The sequence below is a fragment of the Lithobates pipiens genome, unplaced genomic scaffold (assembly GCF_037356315.1).
Source record: "Lithobates pipiens isolate NorthernLeopardFrog02 unplaced genomic scaffold, aLitPip1_a1.2 Scaffold_57, whole genome shotgun sequence".
Classification (NCBI taxonomy): domain Eukaryota; kingdom Metazoa; phylum Chordata; class Amphibia; order Anura; family Ranidae; genus Lithobates; species Lithobates pipiens.
Window position 1 is genome coordinate 1,110,977 of NW_027507879.1, and position 15,922 is coordinate 1,126,898.

At 43.3% G+C, this 15,922-nt stretch overlaps 1 protein-coding gene across 6 annotated transcripts in view; it reads left to right on the top strand.

The window, feature by feature from the left end:
• The window catches only part of PPP1R13B (protein phosphatase 1 regulatory subunit 13B), a 198,284-nt gene that overhangs the window by 155,293 nt on the left and 27,069 nt on the right, over positions 1-15,922 (top strand). For 4 of the 6 annotated variants that reach the window (XM_077467577.1, XM_077467575.1, XM_077467576.1 and 1 more), the window contains 3 exons: positions 848-1,012; positions 4,236-4,413; positions 8,546-8,698. In XM_077467577.1, the coding sequence (XP_077323703.1) occupies positions 848-1,012; positions 4,236-4,413; positions 8,546-8,698 (496 nt within the window). The remainder of the gene's footprint in view (positions 1-847; positions 1,013-4,235; positions 4,414-8,545; positions 8,699-15,922) is intronic. The other 2 variants (XM_077467578.1, XM_077467579.1) reach the window with 1 other exon arrangement.

Genomic DNA, 15,922 nt, shown 5'->3' on the forward strand with positions numbered 1-15,922 from the left:
TCCTTCCTCCAATTCGATCTGCTAATAAAAAATTTAAAAAAAGTCCTTCCCCTTCCATCTGGGCAGATCGGAGGGCCCATAGAGTAGAGTGGGCTTTATCTGCTCTCCATATACAGAGTGGACATGGACCTGTCATCTACCCGCTCCACTCATTGTGGCCCGTGACCGGTTATCAAGTCGCTTAAGTAGCCGTCACTCTTCAAATGCTTGGGCACCCCTGATGTAGGCAGTTAAGTTAAGCATAAGCCTTCAGTAATGTCTGAAAGGGAGGGCAATATTTTATCATGGTAAATGCTGCTGTTCCCTGTTTGCCCCCTTTAGCATTTATATCGGTAAAGAATGCTCCATTCACACTTATGCGCCTTGTCATGCAATGTTGGACATCAAAGTTGCATGACAAGTCGTTATTCAATTTATACCAATTCATATATGCGCGACTTTAAAGTTGCAGCAACTTCAAAGTAGTTCATGTACTACTTTGGTCTGACTTTCATGCAACTTGAGGGCCATAGACTTCAATGTTAACCCTCAGAAGTTGCATGAAAGTCGTGCCTGAATGTTATATAGTGAAACAGTTGTCCATTATCTCTGGTCAAAGCCAAAGACGTATCCAAGTTGCCACCATCCAAAGTTGCATAAAATTTGCACTCCAAAGTCTGCGCAACTTTTGAGTCGTGCAAGTGTGAGTGGAGCCTAAAGAACAGTTTCTGCCTCTGCCAAGCTCTTGGCCCTGCTGCTATTGCACTGACAATCATTTGAAAACTAAAGTAAAACATGCGTGGTATATCTCAGGCAGCTCCTTTTCATAGGCACAATCACTCAAAGGTTTTCTGTGTTTCCATTTTAGATCAGGAATCGCCTCAACCACGAGCAGAACTCCAAGCTCCAGCAGCAAAAAGAGTTGTTGAACAAACGCAATATAGAGGTTGCCATCATGGACAAGCGTATAAACGAACTGCGCGAAAGGCTGTACAAGAAAAAAGTTGAGGCACGTCAAAAAGAGAACATTCCTGTAAGATTAACTATTCAATGGGCCACTCTGTGTCTTTATTGGTTTTCAGATGTTTTCCTAGCTCATTGTGGACTCAATTCACTAAGGGCATTTTCACACTGAGGCGGCAGCTAGTTTTAGCGGCACTTTACTGCTGTTATAGCGGCGCTTTGACGCTGCTAGTGATGTGCTTTTAAACCCCCCCCCTCCCCCGAATGGGGTTAAAAAGGGGTTAAAAGCGCCCACAACATTTTGGCAGTGCTGCCCATTGGGGAGGGTGTTTTAGGAGAGGTGTATACACTGCTCCTAAAGTGCCCCAAAGATGCAGCTTGCAGGACTTTTTTTTTTTTTTTTTTTAACGTCCCACAAGCACCACTCCAGTGTGAAAGCACTCTGGCTTTCACACTGGAGTGACAGGAGAGGCGCTTTATAGACGCTATTTTCAGAGCTACACCGCCTGTAAAAGTGCCTTAGTGTGAAAGGAGCCTAAGCTCTAAATACCGCGTGAGTGGTTGCGTTAAAATAACTTGTGCAGTATTTACCTCCAGAACATGCAATTCACAAAGATACACACAAAGTATAAATAATCCCTTACCCATTCTGATTAATATATCTAATTATAAATACTTTATTTTTTTTATAAGTGATCACATTATTTCTGTTCACAGCTACACTAGCAAGCTCAGATAGAGGAGGAGAAGCAGTACACAGATCTTCCCAGTGAATGGCTGTACAATGGTGGTGGTGTCCACAAACGTCTGGCCATTGAAGAACAGGCCGATTGTTCTTCCAGCACAGCCAGAAAATTGACCACGCTAGAATGGATGTACTCCCATGCCTAGAGTGGTCAATTTGAAATAGGAAATCAGGGGGACCGGCAGGATCACAAGGTATTTCATACAAGGGAAGAAGTGCTGGGGTAACATATGCTTTAACTACCGCATGAGTTATTTATTTATTTTTGGTATTTAACATTTAATGCAGACCAGACCTGCAACTGGAAGTGGAACATTTTGCAGTGATATTGCTACTACTGTTAAATGTGACAGTTCAGCTCTGGGCTGCTGGTTATTAGGGAGCCAGCACCCATGGGCATCCTAACAACCATGACCTGGCCCTTTTGTTCACATTCTGCTGTCAGCAGGGACAACAGTAAACAGTAAAAATTTGTTTAAAAAAACAAAAAAAAGAGCATGCACCCCCCAAACCAAGCCCTTGAGGGTTTTTGGGGGAGACCGCAAGACAAAAATGAATGCCCTACTAATTCACCCAAAAAATTACAAGTATAAATAAAAACACCTCTGTGACCAAGTCTCGGTAGGCGGGTGAAACATGACAGGGGGGCATGACTGGAGCAGTGCTGGCTGAGACCATACACAGCCTTATCCACATCTGAAGCACGGGGTCGGTTTTGAGTGGTGTCTTACCCCACATAAGTGAAAGCATCACACAGTTTTTGACAAGTCTTTTTATTAAAAATAAATACATTTAAAAATGTCCCCCCATGTACATCCATTGTCAATCATGATGAACGCACTCAAACGAAAACATAAATTCCCGACAGCAGGACCACTTTGTTGCTTGGCTCCCACCGACTGACGCGTAACTTCCCCCCCGCCGCTCAGGTAAACAAGGGGGGCCCTGCCCCCCCCCCCCCCCCGTGATGCCATTGACCGTACATGGACATATGCATGTCTGCCAATGACTTCATAGGGGGCGGGGCAACGGGTGACATCATTGACCACACATGGACCCGCACCCCTACTAATTCACATGGTGGAGGGTGGCTGGGATCTGGGGGCCTCCTTGTCAAAAGGGGCTTCCAAATTCCGATAAGTCGGTGGCACCCCCATGAGCTGGGCCAGGGTTGTGGGGTAGAGGCACATGTTGGGAGCTTGTGGAATGGTATGGTTCAGGGAGATGGACCGCATGCTCGACTTTTGCATGTGGTATTTACCGAGCATTTCTTATTTTTGTGGTAAATACTGCTTAAACCTGTAGTGAAATGACATATTCATTGTTGCATGCGATATTTAGTGAATTGAGCCCCGTGTTCCACCGAAGTTTATTGTACCAATGTCATATCCCAGCATTCCCTTTTTTATTTTTACAACAAACTGAGTTGGATTTGTACCACCATCATGATGTTTGCTCTGTCTTTTTTTTCATCATGTCATTTAAAGCAGTCTTTGCAGGTTGTATGTTTCTAATCCATAGCCTAGAAAATGTCACCAAAGCCCCACAGTAGTGGACATGGTCAGTGGTATAAAATGTAACTATAGCAAGAACTTTTTTATATTTTGTTTAAGGTTTGGATGGAGTGAGTTTTTTGTTTTGTTTTTTGGTGGAGAATCCATTCACTTCTCATCCTTGGGTCCTCCATAGTGAGATGAGATCCCTTGTAAGCCCTTGTACACACGGGTCGGACATTCCGACAACAAAATCCGTCGGATTTTGTCCGACGGATTTTATCCGAAACTGGTGTTGCATACACGCGGTTGGACAAAGTTGTCGGAAAATCCGATCGTTCAGAACGTGATGACGTTATTTTGTTAGGACGGGACTACGTTCAGGCTAGTAGCCAATAGCTTTGGTCTAGGAATTTGCTCTGAGCATGCGTGGCACTTTGTCCGATCGGAATTCTCTACAAACTATCGGACAAAGTCCGATCGGATCATGTTGTCGGAAAATTTTATAGCCCAGCTCTAAAACTTTGTCGGTCAGATATTCAGACGGAAACGGTCCGATGGAGCCCACACACGGCCGGATTATCCGAAAACACGGTCCGATCTGACATTTTCCGTCGAAATGTCCGACCGTGTGTACAAGGGCTAAGACCATTGTCATCTGGCCAAGTGTCCCCATTGGAAAATGTCCCACTTTTTTAGGCAACTATAACACTTGTATTGCTCATCACCTTCTGTCCAGGTGACGGTGTGAACCAGAACAGATAGCATGAATCGCTCCAGTAAGACAAATAATATTTTGGGTGATAGATGCATCTATTTACCTATCATCCTCTCATAAGACTGAGCAAATATTCTAACAGAGTGATATCACTGTTGCAATTGCTACTAGGCTATTGGCATAAGTTCGATTTGAACAGGGGAGCAGAAATGTCTCTGATGGGGGTTCCCCATCCTAGATGTAGATACCTTCTGCCTCCCAAAGTGAGAGAATGTCCCTAAATAATTTTAATGTATAAAAGACAAGTGGTTCATGTATATTTTGGATTTACTTGCAGCTGAATCGCATTAACGGGACACCATCTCCTCAGTCTACGTTGGCATCTGGGCGAGTCGCTGCTGTGGGCCCTTACATCCAGATTCCAAGCACGGTCAATTATACTCTGCCTGCCGATCCCGTGAAGCCTCAGTCCCTGTCTCTTGCTGCTACTGGAACACATGCGCGCTCTAAGTCTGGTAGGTCGATGCAACATAAGGACAGGCAACTGTCGTCAACTGTTTATATTGTTTTTGTTCAACTGTACGACTTTGGTTTGTAGGTTAAATGTGACAACGCAAAGCTGAGGGACTTCTTACACTGTCTACAAAACCGGTTCATATATAGTTGTTCTTTCAGATATTTTTTGAATAGTAGACTAGAAGTGTAAAAAGCCTCCCTTCTATTAAACAGTTGTGTTCTGTTTGTGATATCGCAGGCATACAATATTCCTCTTGAAAGTTCTTCATATAAATCCATTTTATCCTTCATATAATAAACATGTCCCTCCCTTATCCAATCCCCCTGGCACTACCCAGTCATTTAATATTACAAAATCGTTCCACAATGAGATATTCACAGGGCATGCTCCGTTTCCATGCCTTGAGAAAATGTGAGCCTGTTCACTCAAAACGGTGATTGGCTGATAGATTTTAAGTGCATTTAATCTTTGTAAATGTGTAACAATAAAAAAGAATTGAGAGCCGATAGTGCCCTCAATATTTCTTTGTGGGAAGATTTTGGTGATTTGGACTAAAACAGGCGAACAATAAAGAGGAAGTAAACCCTGATGAGTTTACTTCCTCTTTGATTCCCTGCAAAGGTAAAGCATAATGGACTACTATGTATCGCATCGCATCGCATAGTAGTCCATTATGTGCCACTTACCTGACACAGGAGCCAGCAAAGTCACCGCTGTCCCCTGTAGTTCCGAGCGTCCATCTTCTTGGTGAGTCTCGCTGCTCCGGCGCTGTGATTCGCCGGAGCAGCGATGATGTCACTCCCGCACATGTGCACGGGAGCCGACACTCGCGGCATATCGCCGCGATCTGCGGCTTACCCAGTGTGCCTGCGCGCCGCTGTCTACGGCGCATGCGCCATAGGCAGCGGTGGCTGTCTTCAGGTAAATATCTCCTAAACCATATAGGTTTAGGAGATATTTCTTGGACCTACAGGTAAGCCTTAATCTAGGCTTACCTGTAGGTCAAAGTGGTTTGTAAGGGTTTACAACCACTTTAAGACCCCCTGCCATGCAGGTGGGGAACATAGCAGTGTCTTTCAGCTCCTCTCTTGCTGTGTTGTTACTAGTCATTGAGCGAGAAGATCTGCCTGCATCTAGAAGGATCTTCCCAGCTTATCGTTGAGAATTTGGTGAGTACACAATAGCACCAGAGAAGTACAGTCTCAATTTAGAGGTGTTGAAAACCTTCACAGTCTCAAGACATTTAGGTCAGTTCGTTAAGGTTTGATTTGCTGACCTAATTGAAGCACCTATTTTGTAATGTAGCACCCATCATTTCATGGTACCCCAGTATAACTGGGATTTAATGACTGACCTATCGGTGTAAGAATTACTACCACTAACACAGCCTGTCCCTAGCTCTTAGCCTGCATCTAAGAACCACGGCACTCTATGTGAAACCAGCGGCTTGGCTGCAGGAGGCATAAACCCAGTGGTGCTTAGTGGTCCTTGGCTGCAGGAGGCATAAACCCAGTGGTCCTTGGCTGCAGGAGGCATAAACCCAGTGGTCCTTAGCTGCAGGAGGCATAAACCCAGTGGTCCTTAGCTGCAGGAGGCATAAACCCAGTGGTCCTTAGCTGCAGGAGGCATAAACCCAGTGGTCCTTAGCTGCAGGAGGCATAAACCCAGTCGTCCTTAGCTGCAGGAGGCATAAACCCAGTGGTCCTTAGCTGCAGGAGGCATAAACCCAGTGGTCCTTAGCTGCAGGAGGAATAAACCCAGTGGTCCTTAGCTGCAGGGGGCATAAACCCAGTGGTCCTTAGCTGCAGGAGGCATACACCCAGTGGTCCTTAGCTGCAGGCTAATGGGAGGAGAGAGGCTATACGAGTGGAGCTGAGCGGACTGGATAGGGAAAACATTGACATAATGTTGGTGCACCCATAAATTCTAGGTGCATTTTGTTAAAGATTTCAGTTTGACGCCAACATTTTCATGCCAGAAAATGTTAAAATAAAAAGAAAAAAACAAATGCTGAAATAAAGAAATACTCTATTTAATATTTGCTTAGATGACATCAAATTAACCATATTGTGCATTAGCCCTCGTTGGAGTTCTATACAGATGATGAAAACCGGCTACAGCAAAAGCAGCAAACGCATTAAACATGTGAGAATTGACCCCACAGTAGGTGCTGCTTGGCTTGTACTTTTTGGGGGTGATGGTTCAATATGTTCAGAAAGTTTCGTTCACCTCACTCTATCACTGAATGCTGAAGAACAATTCATTTTTTTCCTCCCCCAGTTATAAGAATAATCCCTGTTTATCTGCATTTTGCAGGCTATTATAATGTTTTGAGGGTATAGTGACCTGTAGACAGACTGACTGTTTGTTTTTTTTGTTATTTGTTTTATCTAATCATTCTCTACATTCTGTTTCATACTCAAATGATTTACCTGACCATTCTCCATCATCTGTGTTGACCAGCATCCGATGTCGTGATTTTACGGTCTTATTTTTTTTAAAGGGGAAGTAAAGGTCCTCATAGTTAAAGGAAACCTATCATGAGACTAATAGGTATAAAAGCTGCCATTAGAAAAACCTCACTCAAAATGCTAGTTGCCTGGCTGCAATATCACCTGTTGACTTCAGTGCTTTGCGTCACTGAGCAGCAGATAAGACTTTCTTTCTTTTCTGATCTTTAGGCTTGTTTTCAGTCAGCAAATCATAAAGCTATGAATCCAGAAAAATGTAAAAAAAAATTCTAATTTTTAGGAGGGGGTCAACAATGGCAGTGTTCTTGCACGAATGTCTTTAAGTGCCATTAAGAGCCAATTTGTGAATAGAAGACTATTGCATTTTGGGAGATGAGCTAAAGGTGGCTAAAGGACACTCATCATAAGATTATTCTACACATATCTGCCTGACTGCAGTTGGTCAAAGATGAGATAGAAGTTTGATGTTTAAGTTAAATCATCATTTTAAATGAATATTCGTAAGTATTTGCCTCTTCACAGACTGGTACTGTTGATGCCAAAAAATTATTGCAACGTGCCACGTCCTAAAATTTAGTTTGTAGATTTGGCAGACCAGGCACCAAACGACAGCAATTTCTTAAAGTATAGATTGTATTACAAATATTTCTAAAACCTACAAAAAGACGAAAAAAATATATATACCGTATATAAATCTATATATATATATATATATATATATATATATATATATATATATATAAAATAATAATCACATGATGATAACCTGCTAACAAGATTGCATGCTAATCACACCAAGAAAATCTGACTATAACAAGGGTGCCAATTGGTCACTACCGGTAACCAGGCAGGCTTGGTGTAATTTGATGTAGCTCTACATGTTTTGCGCTAATGCGCTTCCTCAAGAGCTTAAGCAGGTATTCTAGATAAATAGAAATGCATAAGAAGTATTGACAGAATTTGATAGTATATGCATGCAACTAGTGTTACACGTAGTATTGGCCACCAGTCCAACTGCTGATACGTGGGCCCAGGCCACCTAAGAGCACATATGAATATTACTTTAACATAGTCACTTGGTTACCCAAATATTCACGTCAAGGTACAGGTCCTGTCCAGCTTACCATGGCGCTAGACAGAATGTTTATTATTGACTAAAGAGATCGAAAACTTGCACAACCCTGTGATGAGTGAGACTGGAGTTAACTGGAAAAGGGGCAAGCCGATTTGTGTTACTATATTTTGAGGGGTGTAATAGAGTTGTAAAATATTACCCTGTTCTGATTATTTTGGCCATCTTGCAGCATATATGGCCATCTCATTTCTACCAGTCGCAGGTGAAAGATTGAAGTAAACTAATAAAATAGAAAACAAAATGAGGCCCAATACTTCCCTTTTAAAGTTTCATTGCAAATTCAATGTTGCTTCATTTAAAAAGTGCAGTTTTTCTTTTATTTGTAGTACTATTCCAGTGTATGTGTTGCGTTTCTCACATCACTTTTTCTTTTTGCATCCTAATGTCTTGTCCTATGTCTTGTCTTCCTGGTCCTTGTCTCTCTCTCTCTCTCCTTTTTGTTTTGTTTTTTTTACTTTTCTCCCTGGTGATGTCTTTCCTTCCTGACCTTGGGGTGTCTGGCTGTACTCGTCATCCTCCACTAGAGGGAGACGGTGAGTGTGTGAAAAAGTCTCCAGGTCCTTGGAAGGTTTCAGATTTAGACATAATGGTGGATCCTAAGCTGTCATCTCCCACTTCCTCTCTTCAGTCTTCCGATCACATCCATCAGGCACCTGACCTCTCTGGCAGTCCAAACAGTGAGTCTGCTCGGCAGGACCTCTTGTAGTTTCCATTGCTGATTGCAACTAGCTTTTATTAGTAAACCTGCCCCTTTTATACTAATTCACCTCTAATTTTGTAGTAGCTTAAAGGTTTTTCCTTCTCCTATAACATCAATTTTCTAGGTTTGTAGTTTCCTAGGTAACAGCAATAAATCAAATCCCCTTTAGTCCTGCTTCACACCTGCTGAGTTAGTAGCTTGAGCGCATTTCACCCCTATTAAAAGATATACTGATATTACAATTTGCAAAGGGTGATTTATCTCTCTTGATTCTTATGCATGTGGGATCATCAACAGTGAAGTCTCTGCCCCCAAGATGCCAACTTTGCCCCTGCTGTAGGTGGTATGGTGAGCTCTCATGCTCCCTATTGTTTTTTTTTAATACATTACAGAAATTATTTTTTTGACATTCTAGCGGCTCCTCCGGCTGCAAAAAGAGAGCAGAGATGAGGTGCTAGGTATGCTTCCCTCAGCAAGATAAAAAAGAAACCTGTAATGAGAAATATGCAGGCTGCCATTGCTGGTCTTCTGAAAACACTAGTTGCCCGGCTGCCTCTGGCTTTAAAGTATGTTTAGCCAAAGCTTTACAAGTTTAAAAACACTAAAGCATTAGACCCAGGGGAAATCTTCCATCACACTTCTTTACAGAATGCCCATCAAGGGTGCAGCCCTCCTCCGACCGGGAAGTCCTCTGAACACACTGTATAAAACAGGAGGCCGCAACCACCTCGTGCATTTGCCATAAATTACTTTTATTAAATCCACATAGACAAATGAATACTCACATGCATAAAAAAAAACATCAAACGGATCTGCAAGATCGTGAACAAATGGTTTATTATTTATGGTAAATGCACTAGGCCAGTGATTCTCAACCAGGGTTCCATGGAATCCTAGGGTTCCTCCAGAGGTTGCTAGGGGTTCCTTCAGCATTGGGCAATTTCTGCCTCTCGGATAAGTTCCCACCGACACCATTGATCTTTTTCACTATTTGTAAGGAGGTAATTCTTCCCAATGACCACAAGTGTAAGGACCATTCTTCTCACTGACCATCACATTAATGTATCATAAGTTGCAGATTTCAAATTTTTATCAGGGGGTTCCCTGAGACCAGAGAACTATTTCAAGGGTTTCTCCGTGTTGAAAAGGTTGAGAAAGGCTGCACTAGGCGGTTGCGCCCTCCTGTATGGGTTTTTTACAGTTAGTAAAAATTTTAGTTTGGATAGAAAAGGGAAGGACTTAAAAAAAAAAAAACCCCATCCAATAAAATTTTTTAATCTATGTAACATTACGTAAATTTCCCTTCACTTCCAGACCCAGGGACATAATAGTAATGCTGCGTACACACGACCGAACTTTTTCCACTGACTCGGTCCGGCGGACTGGAATCCGTCGGGACAATTCGATGGTGTGTGGGCTCCAGCGGACTTTCTTCCCAAAAGTCCGGCGGACCTAGAAATAATACTTGCTTCAAATCTTTCTGATGAGTCCAGTCGAAAAAATCTGTTCATCTGTGTGCTAGTCCAACGGACTAAAACCGACGCTAGGGCAGCTTTTGGCTACTGGCTATGAACTTCCTTATTGTACGTCATCGCGTTCAAATCCATTGGACTTTTGGAGTGACCGTGTGGCCGTTCGTTTTGAAAGTCCGTCGGATTGTCCACCAGACCAAGTCCGTCAAAGTCCAGTCGTGTGTATGTGGCATTAGTGAGAGGTGTTCTAAAATGAGGGGAATTCTGGGAAAAATTCCAAATTTTTTGGATTTACGATCACTTTATTACAACACAAATAGAGAGGTGAATGGGTACACAGGCACCATTAATAATGTGACAGAGGGTACCCAACGCTTTAATACTTTCAGTCACTGACCTGGAACAAGCAGATAGCAAGTGAACATCTATTCTGCATATTGTTACAGGTCACAGACTGAGATTGTGTTACAGCCATTGGATCAATGTTGGCCAGACAAGAAACCATTTCCTATAGAGCTCGCCAATGGCAACTTATGTATTTAGCCCAGGTTTCATTAATAAGCCAATGTCCAGTGATTCACCCTTAACTGATAATTTTTTTTTATTGGACTATTCAATGGCACTATAAATGTCACAAATATGGACTATTACTATTGTAAATATACATCAAATGTAAGTGCAGTCAGCCCTGCTTATTGGACTATGCAGGCTAATCAGTAAGGCAATGAAAAGTTCTGTAATGTACAAAAAAGTGCAGTAACTTGGAGCAACCAATACAATTTAAGTTCTTTGCTGGCCTGACCACAGTAAATGGAGATCGGATTATCTGCTACAAGCTATTTGTGCTTTTGGATAAAGCATTTGGATAAGTCAGCACGTGCCCTTAATTAGAATTGTGAGATGAAATAAGAGTTGAATTTAGTTAGATTTTGTGAAGCAATACATAGTTTTCTTCAGACTTTAGCAGGAAATTAAAGTCCTGTTGATAGAAGTGTCGGATCTCATTCACACAGCATTTTGACTCCAGCTGCTGCAGCAAAAATCTTGCAGATCCTGGTTGCTGGATTGACAGGCTGACGGCTGCTGTCCACCTATGTATGGATGTAATTCATCATGAAGTGCCTGCAGTTGGGGATAGATGATTGTCCTTGGACGCTGTTTACCTCCAGGGGTAAATGCTCTATATACAGTTACTTGCAGACAGCCACAGCTGTCTTACATAGTTAGTAAGGTTGAATAAAGACACCAGTCCATCCAGTTCAACCTGAGTGAGTGTCTACAATTGTCCCTATCCCTGTACATTGCACACTCACATCGGTCCCTACCCTCAAGGAGCCTACAATCCAAGGTCCTCATTCATATACTAGGGTAAATTTTTTGGACAGAAGCCAATTAACCTACCTGCATGTCTTTGGAGTGTGGGAGGAAACCGGAGTACCCGGAGGAAACCCACGCAGGCACAGGGAGAACATGCAAACTCCAGGCAGGTAGTGTCCTGGTTGGGATCTGAACCAGCAACCCTTTTTACTGCTAGGCAAGAGTGCTAACCACTACACCACTGTGCCGCCCCACACCACTGTGCCGCCCCGTCTTGTGAGCACCTATGGATCTGCTGGTTTCCTGCTGTAGCTGGAGTAAAAATTCCACGTAAATGGGTTCAGCATAAGCTTCTCTCATGTTAGAAAAGATTCCACTGCATTCTCATTCCGGTTCATATGGGCACCAGTAACATGCGGGTCTTTCAATTACCTTCTGTCATCACTCCATTACACCACTGCTGCAGCACTGGGTCACATTAAAGGACAAGTTCACCTTTGGAACATGTTACATGTTTCACCTGTATTTGGGGTGGAACATGTAACATGTTCCAGCCTCTGCCTTCTCTCCCCCCAGTTCCACCTTCCTGTGACAGGGGACGGTGGTTCTTCTCCTCACACCCGCTGTCACGTTTCAGAAACAGCATGATTGTGCAGGGCTTGGCCCGCACAGCCACGTCATTCATTCAGATTCCTGTAAATAAACTACAAGCGCCCTCTTCCACCGCAGCATAGTTCATTGACATGTCCTCCGGCTTTCAAACAGCCCATACAGAGGTACAGGATGAAAGCCGGGAGGACATGTCTGCAGCAGCACACATTGCACCCGTGATCTACTCATCGGGGTGCAATCCTTTCCAGGCTCCTACAGGAAAAAATAATGGATGTGTATTTTTATTCCTGTAAAAAAAAAAAAAATGTGCCTTTATTTTATTTATTTTTTCTGCAAAGATAAACCTGGCCTTTAACCTGGCACCGTAATGGTGTTTGATCCCCTCCTTAGGAGAGACAGATACTTTTTCTGATGCCGCTCCCATTCTTCCTGAATTGCTTTAAAGTGGACTTAAAATGTACTCTTAAGTCTGCATTACTGAACGACGCACCCGGTGCCTTATAAATGTTCTCCTGCTATCGAGGTACAGCTTACATAGTTGAGTGTTGTCACTAGCTCTTTTGGATTTTTATTTTGTCCTTGTATTTGTGTACTTTTGATACACTAAAGTTTTTAGCATGATCTTTTTAGTGTTTTTTTTTTTTTTGGTGTTGTGCAGAGGGTGTCACACTCAAGATGAAAGACATATATGGAGAGTGACAGAATTTGATGGCACTCCCCAACTCATTGCCACAAAGTCTGACCTTGTGGAGTGTATGTTGTCTTTTGTTTGACAGAATAATCTGATTGCCTTGACATAGTTATTACATAGTTATATTAAATTATTGCTGGCAGATTTGCTTAATTTAACCTGTTACCAGGGGTGGACTGACAACTCATGGGGCCCCCGGGCAATGGGAGATTATGGGGCCTCCGGGCAATGGGAGATTATGGGGCCCCCGGGCAATGGGAGATTATGGGGCCCCCGGGCAATGGGAGATTACGGGGCCCCCGGGCAATGGGAGATTACGGGGCCCCCGGGCAATGGGAGATTACGGGGCCCCCGGGAAATGGGAGATTACGGGGCCCCCGGGCAATGGGAGATTATAATCTGATTGCCTTGAAATATCTTAAATTATTGCTGGCAGATGGCAGATTTGCTTTAATTTAACCTGTTACCAGGGGTGGACTGACAACTCAATAGGAGATTATGGGGCCCCCCAGGCAATAGGAGATTATGGGGCCCCCAGGCAATAGGAGATTATGGGGCCCCCAGGCAATAGGAGATTATGGGGCCCCCCAGGCAATAGGAGATTATGGGGCCCCCCAGGCAATAGGAGATTATGGGGCCCCCCAGGCAATCAGAGATTATGGGGCCACACAGTATACACATACAAATACACACAGTATACACAGACATGTTTCTATTGGCTGAGAAGGTACCGGAGAGGTGGGGCAGCTATAATCTCTTAGACCAAAAGGATGTCGGTAAGGGACATTTCAGAGACAGATGTAAATAAAACACAGATTTTTACATACTGTCCCTGGTTTTACTGAGGCTGGCAACACTGATGGGGCCCCCTAGTGGCCCTCGGGCTATGCCCGAGTGGCCGAATGGTCAGTCCGCCTATGCCTGTTACTCTGGGGCAGAAGTAGGCTTCCTTTGATAAATCCACATGAAGTCTCTACATTCATTGCCACAGGGATGCTGGGACTCAAAAATGTAGATTTACCCTAGGAACAATCGGGGAAGTAGAGGAGGCTGGCACTAAGATTGATGTCCAATGATAAAGGTTTCAGTCAATTTTTGGAAGTATTTGATCACAATCATGATGCCCTTGAAGGTATTATGCTTATATCCCACAAGTGATCCTGGGGCTGGCGACAGGGCATTTAACATTCTGGTAGGATTCACGTTGTTCTGCATGCATGCAGTGTGCATGTTAACACGTGCGTAGGCAAAAATTATAGTTTCCCTTTTGCCTTTCGCATAAAACCGTAGATGTGAACCAGCTTTATAAGAAAAAAGTAGTACATTTTCATTTTTTGCAATAAAAATGAATGCGTTTTTCTGCATCAAAGCTGACAAGTGTGAATAGGCCTTCAAACATTATTCAGTCATGAAGCCCAGGATGGCTGGGCCTTGCTTTAGATAATCCCCATCACAGTTTAAACTCTCAAATAATTCTATACTTTTTTTTTTTTTTTTTTTTAGGTTAATTAACTTTTTTTAATTGTCTTTGTTTTTTGATAATTATTTCACCTGGAATTGGGGCAGTGAAATTAGCAAATGGCAGGAAATAGCTGATACAGCCGAATACAATGAACAAGAAATGCACTTTGGGGATGACTAAAAAAAAAAAACTAGAGCAAACAAAACTGGAACAAAAAAGTCAGGCGTTTGCCCGTTCCATCTAATCAGTCCTTGGCAGAAAGCTAGAATTGTCATCTCTGCTTTGGTTCCCCTTTTATGTAAAATCAACCCCAGAAATGTCTATTTATGGCGTCAAGTATACGGGAGAGTATAGAACAAATACTCTGTTGCCTAGATCAGCCTTTTTCAACCAGGGTGCTATCTGGGTTCTACAGGGGTGCCTTGGCATAATGCCTAAAATTGCTCCAAACCTGCTTTTTTATTGTAGAAAACCAGAGGTTTTCATTGTTCAACATTGCAACTTTGAGTACTATACAGGCCAGCCGCCAGCATCCTATCAGCTGTTTCTGTCAATGGTTGATAAGGAAGACATGGGGCACCTGCACAACATCCTTGTTTGAGCCCCCTCTAAATTCTAGTCAGTAGCAGTGTGCAAAAGTGTATTTGCTTCTAAAGAATAAATCAACTCTTAGGCCCCTTTCACACGGGAAACTGATCGGGTCCGCCTGTCCGTTTTTTCTAGTTGGACCATCCGTTGCCTTCTATGAAGCAGACACATGTCCATTGACACCCGCTGACATTCGATCCTATCCACCAAAATCAGACAGATGGGGGATTGAATGTAGAGGACAGCGGGCTTTGTCTGTGTCTGCTCTGTATAAGCAGAGCGGACACAGACAAGTCATCCACCTGCTCGGTGGGGAGCAGCGGACAGATTCCTTGCTGAGCAGGCGGACTCCTGACAGAATCCACCCTATGTGAAAGGGACCACCTAATGTTGGGTGTCCTAGATGTGTGGATGCTGCTGCTGGTGATTATATAAAACGCTTCGGTTTAGTTTTTTACATTTTAAAAAGGGGGTGCCTTGAGATTGTGCAGAATTTTAAAGGGTGCCTTAAAGAGGAAGTAAACCCTAATGAGTTTACTTCCTCTTTCATTCCCTGCAAAGGTAAAGCATAATGGACTACTATGCATCGCATCGCATAGTAGTCCATTATGTGTCACTTACCTGACACAGGAGCCAGCGAAGTCACCGCTGTCCCCTGTAGTCCGGCGCATCCATCTTCTCTTGGGTCTCGCTGCTCCACCGCTGTTATTCGACAAAGCCGTGATGACGTCACTCCCGCGTATGCGCACGGGAGCCGCCACTCGTGGCATATTGCCGTTGACTGCGGCGCGCATGCACTGTAGACAGCGGTGCCTGTCTTTCGGCAAATATCTCCTAAACCGTGTAGGTTTAGGAGATATTTCTTGGACCTACAGATAAGCCTTAATATAGGTTTACCTGTAGGTCAAAGTTGGTTGTAAGGGTTTACAACCACTTTAACTAAAAAAAAAAGGTTGAGAAACACTGACCTAGATTATTAATTCTATACATTTTATTGGTCGTGCCATCTGTTTGTGGTTGACGTCGTTCCACAATGTCATTACCCAAGGTTTCATTAAT